The sequence below is a fragment of the Oncorhynchus nerka genome, linkage group LG21 (genome assembly GCF_034236695.1).
Source record: "Oncorhynchus nerka isolate Pitt River linkage group LG21, Oner_Uvic_2.0, whole genome shotgun sequence".
NCBI classification, from domain to species: domain Eukaryota; kingdom Metazoa; phylum Chordata; class Actinopteri; order Salmoniformes; family Salmonidae; genus Oncorhynchus; species Oncorhynchus nerka.
In genome coordinates, this window is record NC_088416.1 from 5343752 (window position 1) to 5361167 (window position 17416).

At 47.3% G+C, this 17416-nt stretch overlaps 1 protein-coding gene across 1 annotated transcript in view; it reads right to left on the reverse strand.

The window, feature by feature from the left end:
- Positions 1-17379, reverse strand: part of LOC115104403 (bMERB domain-containing protein 1-like) — a 46972-nt gene extending 29593 nt beyond the window's left edge. Inside the window, exon 1 of the mRNA XM_065006219.1 lies at positions 16449-17379. Coding sequence (XP_064862291.1) covers positions 16449-16533 — 85 coding nt within the window. The 5' untranslated portion in view covers positions 16534-17379. The remainder of the gene's footprint in view (positions 1-16448) is intronic.
- Between the last annotated feature and the right edge of the window lie 37 nt (positions 17380-17416).

The window sequence follows — 17416 nt, forward strand, 5'->3', positions numbered from 1 at the left end:
ATGTGGAGGCTATATACAGGGGTACCGGTACAGAGTCAATGTGGAGGCTATATACAGGGGTACCGGTACAGAGTCAATGTGGAGACTATATACAGGGGGTACCGGTACAGAGTCAATGTGGAGGCTATATACAGGGGTACCGGTACAGAGTCAATGTGGAGACTATATACAGGGGGTACCGGTACAGAGTCAATGTGGAGGCTATATACAGGGGGTACCGGTACAGAGTCAATGTGGAGGCTATATACAGGGGGTACCGGTACAGAGTCAATGTGGAGACTATATACAGGGGGTACCGGTACAGAGTCAATGTGGAGGCTATATACAGGGGGTACCGGTACAGAGTCAATGTGGAGACTATATACAGGGGGTACCGGTACAGAGTCAATGTGGAGGCTATATACAGGGGGTACCGGTACAGAGTCAATGTGGAGGCTATATACAGGGGTACCGGTACAGAGTCAATGTGGAGGCTATATACAGGGGTACCGTACAGAGTCTATGTGGAGGCTATATACAGGGGGTACCGGTACAGAGTCAATGTGGAGGCTATATACAGGGGGTACCGGTACAGAGTCAATGTGGAGGCTATATACAGGGGCTACCGGTACAGAGTTAATGTGGAGGCTATATACAGGGGTACCGGTACAGAGTCAATGTGGAGGCTATATACAGGGGGTACCGGTACAGAGTTAATGTGGAGGCTATATACAGGGGCTACCGGTACAGAGTCAATGTGGAGGCTATATACAGGGGGTACCGGTACAGAGTCAATGTGGAGGCTATATACAGGGGCTACCGGTACAGAGTTAATGTGGAGGCTATATACAGGGGTACCGGTACAGAGTCAATGTGGAGGCTATATACAGGGGGTACCGGTACAGAGTCAATGTGGAGGCTATATACAGGGGGTACCGGTACAGAGTCAATGTGGAGGCTATATACAGGGGGTACCGGTACAGAGTCAATGTGGAGGCTATATACAGGGGGTACCGGTACAGAGTCAATGTGGAGGCTATATACAGGGGGTACCGGTACAGAGTCTATGTGGAGGCTATATACAGGGGTACCGGTACAGAGTCAATGTGGAGGCTATATACAGGGGGTACCGGTACAGAGTCAATGTGGAGGCTATATACAGGGGGTACCGGTACAGAGTCAATGTGGAGGCTATATACAGGGGTACCGGTACAGAGTCAATGTGGAGGCTATATACAGGGGGTACCGGTACAGAGTCAATGTGGAGGCTATATACAGGGGGGTACCGGTACAGAGTCTATGTGGAGGCTATATACAGGGGGTACCGGTACAGAGTCAATGTGGAGGCTATATACAGGGGGTACCGGTACAGAGTCAATGTGGAGGCTATATACAGGGGGTACCGGTACAGAGTCTATGTGGAGGCTATATACAGGGGGTACTGGTACAGAGTCAATGTGGAGGCTATATACAGGGGGTACCGGTACAGAGTCAATGTGGAGGCTATATACAGGGGGTACCGGTACAGAGTCAATGTGGAGGCTTTATACAGGGGGTACCGGTACAGAGTCAATGTGGAGGCTATATACAGGGGGTACCGGTACAGAGTCAATGTGGAGGCTTTATACAGGGGGTACCGGTACAGAGTCAATGTGGAGGCTATATACAGGGGGTACCGGTACAGAGTCAATGTGGAGGCTATATACAGGGTGTACCAGTACAGAGTCAATGTGGAGGCTATATACAGGGGGTACCGGTACAGAGTTAATGTGGAGGCTATATACAGGGGGTACCGGTACAGAGTCTATGTGGAGGCTATATACAGGGGGTACCGGTACAGAGTCAATGTGGAGGCTATATACAGGGGGTACCGGTACAGAGTCAATGTGGAGGCTATATACAGGGGGTACCGGTACAGAGTCAATGTGGAGGCTATATACAGGGGGTACCGGTACAGAGTCAATGTGGAGGCTATATACAGGGGGTACCGGTACAGAGTCAATGTGGAGGCTATATACAGGGGGTACCGGGACAGAGTCAATGTGGAGGCTATATACAGGGGGTACCGGTACAGAGTTAATGTGGAGGCTATATACAGGGGGTACCGGTACAGAGTCAATGTGGAGGCTATATACAGGGGGTACCGGTACAGAGTTAATGTGGAGGCTATATACAGGGGGTACCGGTACAATGTGGAGGCTATATACAGGGGTACAGGTACAGAGTCAATGTGGAGGCTATATACAGGGGGTACCGGTACAGAGTCAATGTGGAGGCTATATACAGGGGGTACCGGTACAGAGTCAATGTGGAGGCTATATACAGGGGGTACCAGTACAGAGTCAATGTGGAGGCTATATACAGGGGGTACCGGTACAGAGTCAATGTGGAGGCTATATACAGGGGTTACCGGTACAGAGTCAATGTGGAGGCTATATACAGGGGGTACCGGTACAGAGTCAATGTGGAGGCTATATACAGGGGGTACCGGTACAGAGTCAATGTGGAGGCTATATACAGGGGGTACCGGTACAGAGTCAATGTGGAGGCTATATACAGGGGGTACCAGTACAGAGTCAATGTGGAGGCTATATACAGGGGGTACCGGTACAGAGTTAATGTGGAGGCTATATACAGGGGGTACCAGTACAGAGTCAATGTGGAGGCTATATACAGGGGGTACCGGTACAGAGTCAATGTGGAGGCTATATACAGGGGGTACCGGTACAGAGTCAATGTGGAGGCTATATACAGGGGGTACCGTACAGAGTTAATGTGGAGGCTATATACAGGGTTACCGGGTACAGAGTCAATGTGGAGGCTATATACAGGGGGTACCGGTACAGAGTCAATGTGGAGGCTATATACAGGGGGTACCGGTACAGAGTCAATGTGGAGGTTATATACAGGGGGTACCGGTACAGAGTCAATGTGGAGGCTATATACAGGGGTACCGGTACAGAGTCAATGTGGAGGTTATATACAGGGGGTACCGGTACAGAGTCAATGTGGAGGCTATATACAGGGGTACCGGTACAGAGTCAATGTGGAGGCTATATACAGGGGGTACCAGTACAGAGTCAATGTGGAGGCTATATACAGGGGGTACCGGTACAGAGTCAATGTGGAGGCTATATACAGGGGTACCGGTACAGAGTCAATGTGGAGACTATATACAGGGGGTACCGGTACAGAGTCAATGTGGAGGCTATATACAGGGGTACCGGTACAGAGTCAATGTGGAGGCTATATACAGGGGTACCGGTACAGAGTCAATGTGGAGGCTATATACAGGGGTACCGGTACAGAGTCAATGTGGAGACTATATACAGGGGGTACCGGTACAGAGTCAATGTGGAGGCTATATACAGGGGTACCGGTACAGAGTCAATGTGGAGACTATATACAGGGGGGTACCGGTACAGAGTCAATGTGGAGGCTATATACAGGGGGTACCGGTACAGAGTCAATGTGGAGGCTATATACAGGGGGTACCGGTACAGAGTCAATGTGGAGACTATATACAGGGGGTACCGGTACAGAGTCAATGTGGAGGCTATATACAGGGGGTACCGGTACAGAGTCAATGTGGAGACTATATACAGGGGGTACCGGTACAGAGTCAATGTGGAGGCTATATACAGGGGGTACCGGTACAGAGTCAATGTGGAGGCTATATACAGGGGTACCGGTACAGAGTCAATGTGGAGGCTATATACAGGGGGTACCGGTACAGAGTCTATGTGGAGGCTATATACAGGGGGTACCGGTACAGAGTCAATGTGGAGGCTATATACAGGGGGTACCGGTACAGAGTCAATGTGGAGGCTATATACAGGGGCTACCGGTACAGAGTTAATGTGGAGGCTATATACAGGGGTACCGGTACAGAGTCAATGTGGAGGCTATATACAGGGGCTACCGGTACAGAGTTAATGTGGAGGCTATATACAGGGGTACCGGTACAGAGTCAATGTGGAGGCTATATACAGGGGGTACCGGTACAGAGTCAATGTGGAGGCTATATACAGGGGGTACCGGTACAGAGTCAATGTGGAGGCTATATACAGGGGGTACCGGTACAGAGTCAATGTGGAGGCTATATACAGGGGGTACCGGTACAGAGTCAATGTGGAGGCTATATACAGGGGGTACCGGTACAGAGTCTATGTGGAGGCTATATACAGGGGGTACCGGTACAGAGTCAATGTGGAGGCTATATACAGGGGGTACCGGTACAGAGTCAATGTGGAGGCTATATACAGGGGGTACCGGTACAGAGTCAATGTGGAGGCTATATACAGGGGGTACCGGTACAGAGTCAATGTGGAGGCTATATACAGGGGGTACCGGTACAGAGTCAATGTGGAGGCTATATACAGGGGGTACCGGTACAGAGTCAATGTGGAGGCTATATACAGGGGGTACCGGTACAGAGTCAATGGGTACAGAGTCAATGTGGAGGCTATATACAGGGGGTACCGGTACAGAGTCTATGTGGAGGCTATATACAGGGGGTACCGGTACAGAGTCAATGTGGAGGCTATATACAGGGGGTACCGGTACAGAGTCAATGTGGAGGCTATATACAGGGGGTACCGGTACAGAGTCTATGTGGAGGCTATATACAGGGGGTACTGGTACAGAGTCAATGTGGAGGCTATATACAGGGGGTACCGGTACAGAGTCAATGTGGAGGCTATATACAGGGGTACCGGTACAGAGTCAATGTGGAGGCTATATACAGGGGGTACCGGTACAGAGTCTATGTGGAGGCTATATACAGGGGGTACCGGTACAGAGTCAATGTGGAGGCTTTATACAGGGGTACCGGTACAGAGTCAATGTGGAGGCTATATACAGGGGGTACCGGTACAGAGTCAATGTGGAGGCTATATACAGGGTGTACCAGTACAGAGTCAATGTGGAGGCTATATACAGGGGGTACCGGTACAGAGTTAATGTGGAGGCTATATACAGGGGGTACCGGTACAGAGTCTATGTGGAGGCTATATACAGGGGGTACCGGTACAGAGTCAATGTGGAGGCTATATACAGGGGGTACCGGTACAGAGTCAATGTGGAGGCTATATACAGGGGGTACCGGTACAGAGTCAATGTGGAGGCTATATACAGGGGGTACCGGTACAGAGTCAATGTGGAGGCTATATACAGGGGGTACCGGTACAGAGTCAATGTGGAGGCTATATACAGGGGGTACCGGGACAGAGTCAATGTGGAGGCTATATACAGGGGGTACCGGTACAGAGTTAATGTGGAGGCTATATACAGGGGGTACCGGTACAGAGTCAATGTGGAGGCTATATACAGGGGGTACCGGTACAGAGTTAATGTGGAGGCTATATACAGGGGGTACCGGTACAGAGTCTATGTGGAGGCTATATACAGGGGGTACCGGTACAGAGTCAATGTGGAGGCTATATACAGGGGGTACCGGTACAGAGTCAATGTGGAGGCTATATACAGGGGGTACCGGTACAGAGTCAATGTGGAGGCTATATACAGGGGGTACCGGTACAGAGTCAATGTGGAGGCTATATACAGGGGGTACCGGTACAGAGTCAATGTGGAGGCTATATACAGGGGGTACCGGGACAGAGTCAATGTGGAGGCTATATACAGGGGGTACCGGTACAGAGTTAATGTGGAGGCTATATACAGGGGTACCGGTACAGAGTCAATGTGGAGGCTATATACAGGGGGTACCGGTACAGAGTCAATGTGGAGGCTATATACAGGGGGTACCGGTACAGAGTCAATGTGGAGGCTATATACAGGGGGTACCGGTACAGAGTCTATGTGGAGGCTTTATACAGGGGGTACCGGTACAGAGTCAATGTGGAGGCTTTATACAGGGGGTACCGGTACAGAGTCAATGTGGAGGCTATATACAGGGGGTACCAGTACAGAGTCAATGTGGAGGCTATATACAGGGGTTACCGGTACAGAGTCAATGTGGAGGCTATATACAGGGGGTACCAGTACAGAGTCAATGTGGAGGCTATATACAGGGGTTACCGGTACAGAGTCAATGTGGAGGCTATATACAGGGGGTACCGGTACAGAGTCAATGTGGAGGCTATATACAGGGGGTACCGGTACAGAGTCAATGTGGAGGCTATATACAGGGGGTACCGGTACAGAGTCAATGTGGAGGCTATATACAGGGGGTACCAGTACAGAGTCAATGTGGAGGCTATATACAGGGGGTACCGGTACAGAGTTAATGTGGAGGCTATATACAGGGGGTACCAGTACAGAGTCAATGTGGAGGCTATATACAGGGGGTACCGGTACAGAGTCAATGTGGAGGCTATATACAGGGGGTACCGGTACAGAGTCAATGTGGAGGCTATATACAGGGGTACCGGTACAGAGTTAATGTGGAGGCTATATACAGGGGTTACCGGTACAGAGTCAATGTGGAGGCTATATACAGGGGGTACCGGTACAGAGTCAATGTGGAGGCTATATACAGGGGGTACCGGTACAGAGTCAATGTGGAGGTTATATACAGGGGGTACCGGTACAGAGTCAATGTGGAGGCTATATACAGGGGTACCGGTACAGAGTCAATGTGGAGGTTATATACAGGGGTACCGGTACAGAGTCAATGTGGAGGCTATATACAGGGGTACCGGTACAGAGTCAATGTGGAGGCTATATACAGGGGGTACCAGTACAGAGTCAATGTGGAGGCTATATACAGGGGTACCGGTACAGAGTCAATGTGGAGGCTATATACAGGGGTACCGGTACAGAGTCAATGTGGAGACTATATACAGGGGGTACCGGTACAGAGTCAATGTGGAGGCTATATACAGGGGTACCGGTACAGAGTCAATGTGGAGGCTATATACAGGGGTACCGGTACAGAGTCAATGTGGAGGCTATATACAGGGGTACCGGTACAGAGTCAATGTGGAGACTATATACAGGGGGTACCGGTACAGAGTCAATGTGGAGGCTATATACAGGGGTACCGGTACAGAGTCAATGTGGAGACTATATACAGGGGGTACCGGTACAGAGTCAATGTGGAGGCTATATACAGGGGGTACCGGTACAGAGTCAATGTGGAGGCTATATACAGGGGGTACCGGTACAGAGTCAATGTGGAGACTATATACAGGGGGTACCGGTACAGAGTCAATGTGGAGGCTATATACAGGGGGTACCGGTACAGAGTCAATGTGGAGACTATATACAGGGGGTACCGGTACAGAGTCAATGTGGAGGCTATATACAGGGGGTACCGGTACAGAGTCAATGTGGAGGCTATATACAGGGGTACCGGTACAGAGTCAATGTGGAGGCTATATACAGGGGGTACCGGTACAGAGTCTATGTGGAGGCTATATACAGGGGGTACCGGTACAGAGTCAATGTGGAGGCTATATACAGGGGGTACCGGTACAGAGTCAATGTGGAGGCTATATACAGGGGCTACCGGTACAGAGTTAATGTGGAGGCTATATACAGGGGTACCGGTACAGAGTCAATGTGGAGGCTATATACAGGGGGTACCGGTACAGAGTTAATGTGGAGGCTATATACAGGGGCTACCGGTACAGAGTCAATGTGGAGGCTATATACAGGGGGTACCGGTACAGAGTCAATGTGGAGGCTATATACAGGGGCTACCGGTACAGAGTTAATGTGGAGGCTATATACAGGGGTACCGGTACAGAGTCAATGTGGAGGCTATATACAGGGGGTACCGGTACAGAGTCAATGTGGAGGCTATATACAGGGGGTACCGGTACAGAGTCAATGTGGAGGCTATATACAGGGGGTACCGGTACAGAGTCAATGTGGAGGCTATATACAGGGGGTACCGGTACAGAGTCAATGTGGAGGCTATATACAGGGGGTACCGGTACAGAGTCTATGTGGAGGCTATATACAGGGGGTACCGGTACAGAGTCAATGTGGAGGCTATATACAGGGGGTACCGGTACAGAGTCAATGTGGAGGCTATATACAGGGGGTACCGGTACAGAGTCAATGTGGAGGCTATATACAGGGGGTACCGGTACAGAGTCAATGTGGAGGCTATATACAGGGGGTACCGGTACAGAGTCAATGTGGAGGCTATATACAGGGGTACCGGTACAGAGTCTATGTGGAGGCTATATACAGGGGGTACCGGTACAGAGTCAATGTGGAGGCTATATACAGGGGGTACCGGTACAGAGTCAATGTGGAGGCTATATACAGGGGGTACCGGTACAGAGTCTATGTGGAGGCTATATACAGGGGGTACTGGTACAGAGTCAATGTGGAGGCTATATACAGGGGGTACCGGTACAGAGTCAATGTGGAGGCTATATACAGGGGGTACCGGTACAGAGTCAATGTGGAGGCTTTATACAGGGGGTACCGGTACAGAGTCAATGTGGAGGCTATATACAGGGGTACCGGTACAGAGTCAATGTGGAGGCTTTATACAGGGGGTACCGGTACAGAGTCAATGTGGAGGCTATATACAGGGGGTACCGGTACAGAGTCAATGTGGAGGCTATATACAGGGTGTACCAGTACAGAGTCAATGTGGAGGCTATATACAGGGGGTACCGGTACAGAGTTAATGTGGAGGCTATATACAGGGGGTACCGGTACAGAGTCTATGTGGAGGCTATATACAGGGGGTACCGGTACAGAGTCAATGTGGAGGCTATATACAGGGGGTACCGGTACAGAGTCAATGTGGAGGCTATATACAGGGGGTACCGGTACAGAGTCAATGTGGAGGCTATATACAGGGGGTACCGGTACAGAGTCAATGTGGAGGCTATATACAGGGGGTACCGGTACAGAGTCAATGTGGAGGCTATATACAGGGGGTACCGGGACAGAGTCAATGTGGAGGCTATATACAGGGGGGTACCGGTACAGAGTTAATGTGGAGGCTATATACAGGGGGTACCGGTACAGAGTCAATGTGGAGGCTATATACAGGGGGTACCGGGGTACAGAGTTAATGTGGAGGCTATATACAGGGGGTACCGGTACAGAGTCTATGTGGAGGCTATATACAGGGGTACCGGTACAGAGTCAATGTGGAGGCTATATACAGGGGGTACCGGTACAGAGTCAATGTGGAGGCTATATACAGGGGGTACCGGTACAGAGTCAATGTGGAGGCTATATACAGGGGGTACCGGTACAGAGTCAATGTGGAGGCTATATACAGGGGGTACCGGTACAGAGTCAATGTGGAGGCTATATACAGGGGGTACCGGGACAGAGTCAATGTGGAGGCTATATACAGGGGGTACCGGTACAGAGTTAATGTGGAGGCTATATACAGGGGGTACCGGTACAGAGTCAATGTGGAGGCTATATACAGGGGGTACCGGTACAGAGTCAATGTGGAGGCTATATACAGGGGGTACCGGTACAGAGTCAATGTGGAGGCTATATACAGGGGGTACCGGTACAGAGTTAATGTGGAGGCTATATACAGGGGGTACCGGTACAGAGTCAATGTGGAGGCTATATACAGGGGGTACCGGTACAGAGTCAATGTGGAGGCTATATACAGGGGGTACCGGTACAGAGTCTATGTGGAGGCTTTATACAGGGGGTACCGGTACAGAGTCAATGTGGAGGCTATATACAGGGGGTACCGGTACAGAGTCAATGTGGAGGCTATATACAGGGGCTACCGGTACAGAGTCTATGTGGAGGCTTTATACAGGGGGTACCGGTACAGAGTCAATGTGGAGGCTATATACAGGGGTACCAGTACAGAGTTAATGTGGAGGCTATATACAGGGGGTACCGGTACAGAGTCAATGTGGAGGCTATATACAGGGGTACCGGTACAGAGTCAATGTGGAGGCTATATACAGGGGGTACCGGTACAGAGTCAATGTGGAGGCTATATACAGGGGGTACCGGTACAGAGTCAATGTGGAGGCTATATACAGGGGGTACCGGTACAGAGTCAATGTGGAGGCTATATACAGGGGGTACCGGTACAGAGTCAATGTGGAGGCTATATACAGGGGGTACCGGTACAGAGTCAATGTGGAGGCTATATACAGGGGGTACCGGTACAGAGTCAATGTGGAGGCTATATACAGGGGGGTACCGGTACAGAGTCAATGTGGAGGCTATATACAGGGGGTACCGGTACAGAGTCAATGTGGAGGCTATATACAGGGGGTACCGGTACAGAGTCAATGTGGAGGCTATATACAGGGGGTACCGGTACAGAGTCAATGTGGAGGCTATATACAGGGGGTACCGGTACAGAGTCAATGTGGAGGCTATATACAGGGGTACCGGTACAGAGTCAATGTGGAGGCTATATACAGGGGGTACCGGTACAGAGTCAATGTGGAGGCTATATACAGGGGGTACCGGTACAGAGTCAATGTGGAGGCTATATACAGGGGGTACCGGTACAGAGTCAATGTGTGGGGGCACCAGTGTCGAGGTAATTGAGGTCATTATGTACATGCAGGTAGGGTTATAAAAGTGGCGATGCATAGATAATAACAGAGTAGCAGCAGTGTATGGTGGGGTGCAAATAGTCTGGGTAGCCATTTGATTAGCTGTTCAGGATTCTTATGGCTTGGGGGTAGAAGCTGTTTAGAAGCCTCTTGGACCTAGACTTGGTGCTCCGATACCGCTTGCCGTGAGGTAGCAGAGAGAACAGTCTACGACTAGGGTGGCTGGAGCCTTTGACCATTTTTAGGGCCTTCCTCTGACACAGCCTGGTATAGAGGTCCTGGGTGGCAGGAAGCTTGGCCCCAGTGATGTACTGGGCCGTACGCACTACCCTTTGTAGTGCCTTGCGGTCGGAGGCCGAGCAGTTGCCATACCAGGCAGTGATGCAACCCGTCTCAGGTCAGGGGCACAACAATGTATGAATTAATGGTTGGATCAGAATTGCTGGCCTCCTCCTAGCGACTCCTGTGGCGGGCCGGATGCAGTGCACGCTAATCAGGTCGCCAGGTGCACGGTGTTTCCTCCGAAACATTGGTGCGGCTGGCTTCCGGGTTGGATGAGCGTTGTGTTAAGAAGCAGTGCGGCTTGATTGGGCTGTGTTTCGGAGGACGCATGGCTTTCGACCTTTGTCTCTTCCGATCCCGTACGGGAGTTGTAGCGATGAGACAAGATAGTAACTACTAACAATTGGATACCACGAAATTGGGGAGAAAAGGGGGTCAAATTTTAAATAAAAAAATAAAAAGAATTGCCATTATAATTATTGACCAGTACGGAGAAAAAAGTAAAAGCACAAGTACAAATCCCTATCTCTATCCATGGCTAATTTAGGAAAGGGACCATTTCAGCTAGCTGGCTAGCTAGCCAAAGGAGGACAACAAGACAACGAGATGCAGCAATTCAAGTTTTTCTATCAATGACGTATGCTCTCAATGGGATTTGAGAGCATACTTTTTTTTGGTGTGCCAGGACCATTCACAGTTGAGCTCGCTCAGTTTAGCTCAACGCTGATTGGGAGACCAGATGCTCGCTGGATTACTTTGCATTCAATGCTACGGGTGGCAACAATGTCATACTCATTTGGACCAGACAGCATCAGATAGATGGCCTACACACAGAGAGACAGCGGGGCGCTGTTTTGCTCACTCAGATGCTTTCTCCTGTGAGTTACATTCAGCCTTTTGCGAATTGAAGGAAAATGATGAAACACAGAGAGACTAAAGATAAATTATGGTGTGTTTTTTTTGTCATTTTTGGGGGGGGAAGTCTGGCTTCCCTTGGCATCCATGAATACACACCACTGCTGACTAGGCTCTGTGACCTTAGGCTTGTACTGAGAGAGAAAAGAGACTTGATGACTATCAGCAGTGTATATTCACTCTTATCCCTTTGGCATCTGTCAGCATTGTATTGTGCACAAGCCTGAGACTCCCAAAGAGCCAAAGCAGTCAGCTTTCTCAGCCAGGCACAAAGACGCATACTTAGCTATATGAATCTTCACAGAGACGCTCAGCTGTGTTACTACAGTATGACACACTTCCTGATGTGACCAGCTACGACAGCGCTTACGTCAAGACAGCCATGGCACTTTCACTCCGGAGGGAGGGGTGGTCTCATCATAAAGACTGATTAGTGGACTCTGGATCGTAAAAACTTGCCAATGTTTCGAACTCCATTCAAGTAAACCTGACAACACTCCCAACATCTCCTGAAGTTCAAACCTCTCTATAACTCTATTGTCTTTAGTGTCTATTCCCATCCCTCCCCTGACCTACACCTCCTCCCTGTTAAGGACAACACCAGTGGCACGTTGGGATTTCAAAATGCCACAACAGGTTTCCCAAAAGCCATCATTGAGAGGTTCACTGTGTACCCAGCCTCCGGCACCCATTACCTTGACAGCCATCATCACGTCTGGGGCTGAGAGGTTGGTCGGGTCTGGTGTAACTAGGCGGCATGTTCACACCCCTGCACTAAGGGAAAGAGATCGGAGTAGGGCTGGAGGGGGGTCATCCCTGGAGCTAGAGCTAGGGTCACTGTGAGAGTGCATAGCAGAAGTGTGTGTAATAGTGTATGTATGTGTGTGTAATAGTGTGTGTGTAATAATGTGTGTGAGTGTGTGTAGAGAGAGAAATTAATAATAGAGACACTGGAAGAACAGTGATCCAATTCCTCTGCAGAGCTTCTCATGTTGAGACGACTTCTGTGTTCCAAACTCAATTAAAAAGTACACTACTACCTGGTTTTCAACCTCGCTCTGCGGAGCTAACTTTAAAAGTTTGACTGCGGCTCGCTCTAAGTCCATGTCTCTCACCCTCCCTAAGAGAATGTCTAGCACACTGTCACTGCCAATTGGAGGACACTGCTGGATCTGTTAGCCAACCATTACACGTTAGCATTCAGTATCCACATAGCATATGTAATGTAGCATAGAACAATGGATGTGACTCCTCTGAAGTCTAATTATTTTATGCTTCGAAGAGAGCTGCCACAGCGCGATTTAAACAAGGCCTCAATTTGCTGTCTTTCTTCTCCCCTCCCCCTATCCCTTATTTTTTCCCCCTCCATCAGCCTGGGTGGTTTTCTTCTTAAAGAGGTAGATATCACGCAGTGACGGACTAACGGACAGTCTAAAGGCAGGGCGGAAGGGTAGAGAGAGAGAGAGAGAGAGAGAGAGAGATTCCTCAAGTGCAGTAATAGCCTACAGGTACTTTGATTGAAGAGAAATAGAAGATAATGACTAAAACAATAAAGTGTTTAGTTACAAAAATATATATAAATTATTCTCAACAAACAAACAATTTCCTATTCCTTTTGTTGTTGAAACATGAAAGCAAAAGGAGAACTGACTCTGAGAGAATTGTTGATGTAATGATATCAATAGTGTGGGAACAGTGTGTCCTCAGTCTTGCAAAACTGACACTCACAGTGTTCTCTTCCAGTCTCAATGTCCTGTTAAGTCTCATCAGCAGGCCATCATCTATAATTTGGGGTGCAATTTACTGACTATAATGGCGTACACCCTGTGACTGTACACATTATTCTAAAATGGACACACACGTTACTGAAAAAAGCTCACTTATGGCTTCACATCACCTGCCATCACATAGTTGGAGAGTTACTTATTCAATAGAACCCAGAGAGTGTCCTTCAATGGAAGCTTCTCTAACGTCAGATATGTACAGTGTGGTATCCCTCAGGGCAGTTGCCTTGGGCCATTACTCTTCTCAATTTTTTAAAACGATTTGCCACTTGTCTTACAAGAAGCTACAGTCAGTTATAGTCAGTGTCAGAATGGGTCATTAACAATAAACTGGCCTTAAATACTAAAACCAAATGTATTGCATTTGGTTCAAAGCATTCTCCTAGACCTAAACCTCAAATGAAGTTGTGCATTAAGGGTGTGACCATTGAACAAGTGGAAGAAGCTGAACTCCTAGGGGTATCATTGGATGGTCAGTTATCATGGTCAAGTCATATTGACACAGCTGTTGTAAAGATGGGGAGAGGTACGTATGTCTGTTATAAAAAGATGTTCTGCGTTTTTGACACAACTGTACTACATCAGGCGCGGATCTTGATTACTGTCTGGTAATATGGTCAGGTGGCGCAAAGAAAGACCTATTAAAGCTGCAGCAGGCTCAAAATAAAGCAGCACACCTTGTCCTTAACTGCACACACAGAACTAACGTCAACAACATGCATAATAATATTTCATGTTTGAGGGTTTAGGAGAAATTGACAACTTCTCTTGTAGTCTTTTTAAGAAACATTTGTGTGTTGAAAATGCCTAAACATTTTAATAATCAATTTGCATACACTTCAAACAGACATACACTGTACATACCGCACCAGACACACCACTATGGGTTTCTTCACTGTACCCAAACTAAAAACAGATGTAATGCGTCACTCAGTTACAGTGCCTTCGGAAAGTATTCAGACCCCTTGACTTTGTCTACATTTTGTTACCTTACAGCCTTATTCTAAATTTGATTAAATAAAAACAATAAAATAAATCTACACACAATACCCCATAATGACAAAGTGAAAACAGGTTTTGGGATTTTTTTGCAAATGCATTAATAATAAAAATCAGAAAAACATTATTTACATAAGTATTCAGACCCATTGCTATGAGACTCGAAATTGAGCTCAGGTGCATCCTGTTTCCATTGATCATCGTTGAGATGTTTCTACAACTTGATTGGAGTCCACCTGTGGTAAATTCAATTGATTGGACATGATTTGGAAAGGCACACACCTGTCTACATAAGGTCCCACAGTTGTCAGAGCAAAAACCAAGCCATGAGGTCGAAAGAATTGTCCGTAGAGCTCCGAGACAGGATTCTGTTGAGACACAGATCTGGGGAAGGGTACCAAAAAAATTCTGGAGCATTGAAGGTCCCTAAGAACACAGCGGCCTCCATCATTCTTAAATGGAAGAAGTTTGGAACCACCAAGACTCTTCCTAGAGCTGGCCACCCGGCCAAACTGAGCAATCTGGGGAGAAGGGCCCTCTAGAGTTTCTCTGTGGAGATGGGAGAAACTTACAGAAGGACAACCATCTCTGCAGCACTCCACCAATCGATTATTTATGGTAGATTGGCCAGACGGAAGCCACTCCTCAGTAAAATGCACATGACAGCCTGCTTGCAGTTTGCCAAACGGCACCTAAAGACTCTCAGACCACGAGAAACAAGATTCTCTGGTCTGATGAAACCAACATTGAACTCTTTGGCCTGAATGCCAAGCGTCACGTCTGGAGGAAACCTGGCACCATCCCTACGGTGAAGCATGGTGGTGGCAGCATCATGCTGTGGGGATGTTTTTCAGCGATAGGGACTGTGAGACTAGTTAGGATCGAGGCAAAGATGAATGGAGCAAAGTACAGAGAGATCCTTGATGAAAACCTGCTTCAGAGTGCTCAGGACCTCAGACTGGGGCAAAGGTTCCCCATCTAACAGGACAACGACCCTAAGCACACAGCCAAGACAACGCAGGACTGGCTTCCGGACAATGTCCTTGAGTGGTCCAGCCAGAGCCCGGATTTGAACCCGATCGAACATCTCTGAAGAGACCTGAAAATAGCTATGCAGCAACGCTCCCCATCCAACCCGACAGAGCTTGAGAGGATCTGCAGAGAAGAATGGGAGAGACTCCCCAAATACAGGTGTGCCAAGCTTGTAGTGTCATACCCAAGAAGACTCAAGGCTGTAATCGCTGCCAAATGTTCTTCAGCAAAGTACTGAGTAAAGGTTCTGAATACTTATGTGAATTTGATATTTAATTTGTATTTATTTTTTATTAGCAAACATTTCTAAAAAACTGTTTTTGCTTTGTCATTATGGGGTATTTTGTGTAGATTGATGATGGGAAAAAACAATTTAATCAATTTTAGAATAAAGCTGTAACCTAAAAAAATTAGGAATTATTTAAGGTGGTATGAATACTTTCCGAAGGCAGTGTCTGTTTAGAGCCATGTCATCATGGAATGCTCTGCCACCAGAGGTTACTCAGGCAAAAGCAAGTTTAACTATTAAAAACGGATTTAAAAAAAAAACATATTCTATCACAGCACCTCTCCTCTTTCTAAATATCAAATGTAACTGTACTGTATATGTATATGAATAGTGTGTCAATATAATTTTAGTTGTTTCTTGGTGTCTTTCCAATATAGAACTCTTATATTCTTTTTTATTTTGAATTTCATGTCCTTGTCTATAACTGTTCTGTACTTTGTCATGTATTTGTACGTTTTATGTGGACCACAGGAAGAGTTAGCTGCTGCATGTGCAGTAGTTGACGGGATCCTAATGAACTAAAATATGCCCTCTAGTTACAGCTGTTGACTGCCACCTGTAGACGTGCATTATGAAACAAACATCAACGTCTGCATGCAACTGCAAGCATTTCCCCTGTAATAAATACTATTGTCTTTACTTTTCAGGTCAATTATGCACACACAAACAGTTCCATGTATTTACCTGTTTTGGAATTGTCTGTATTCCATTTAGTGCATTCCAGAGAGCCGTACTGATGTGATGATCCGTGTTTATTTTCCTTTTCCATCTCTCAACCGTGGGTTCGATTCCAAACTGGTCAAGGATGCGCTGTCAAACAAGTACAATGCTGTGTCTTGGAAACCGATAAGGAAAACTAACAAGAAAAGGCAACTGGAGCTGTCTATGCGCACAGTCTTTCATTAAGTACCAAGCTGCATGGCAGAGAATTGTGTAAAAACGCTTCCACAACGTGCTGGTGTTGTCACGCTCTTGCCGTTATTTGAGTTTGCGGTGTTCAAGCCAAGGCTGATGATGTTTTCAATACCAACTGTAAACTCGAATATATACTTTTATATTAGACCATGGCGCCACCTTACGTTAATCGGTGGTAGTACATACATGTCCCCCACAGTATCCCTCTCATTCAACATCACTGTACTTAAAGGGATAGTTCACCCAAATTACAAAACTACACGTTGGTTTCCTTACACTGCAACGCTGCGTTCAAGAAAACGCAGAAATAGGAAACTCTGAAATGTCCAACTTGGAAATTCGTAGAAAGATGAGGTCATAGTTTCCAACTTGGAAAGTATTAAAATCAACCAATAGGAAGCTCTACACAAAAAAACGTACACAAATTTGAACTCTGAGGTTCGGAGTTTACGAGTTGTCTTGCTTTGTTTTTAACATTTGTGGCACAAATCCCATGCAAGTCATGGTACAGTCCAAATAATCTAAAAGTATCTCAAATGTATTGTGAAGCTCAACAAAGTCCCTTCTAGATTATTTGAATATGATGTGGAAAAATACTAATATCAGTATATTATTATATAATATATATATATATATTATTTGTGCCATAAATGCTCAAATTTGCGGTAGAACAGCACCAGGGAAACCTTGTCCATAGACTTATTGCTTATAGGGTAAGGAAACCAATGTCATTTTGT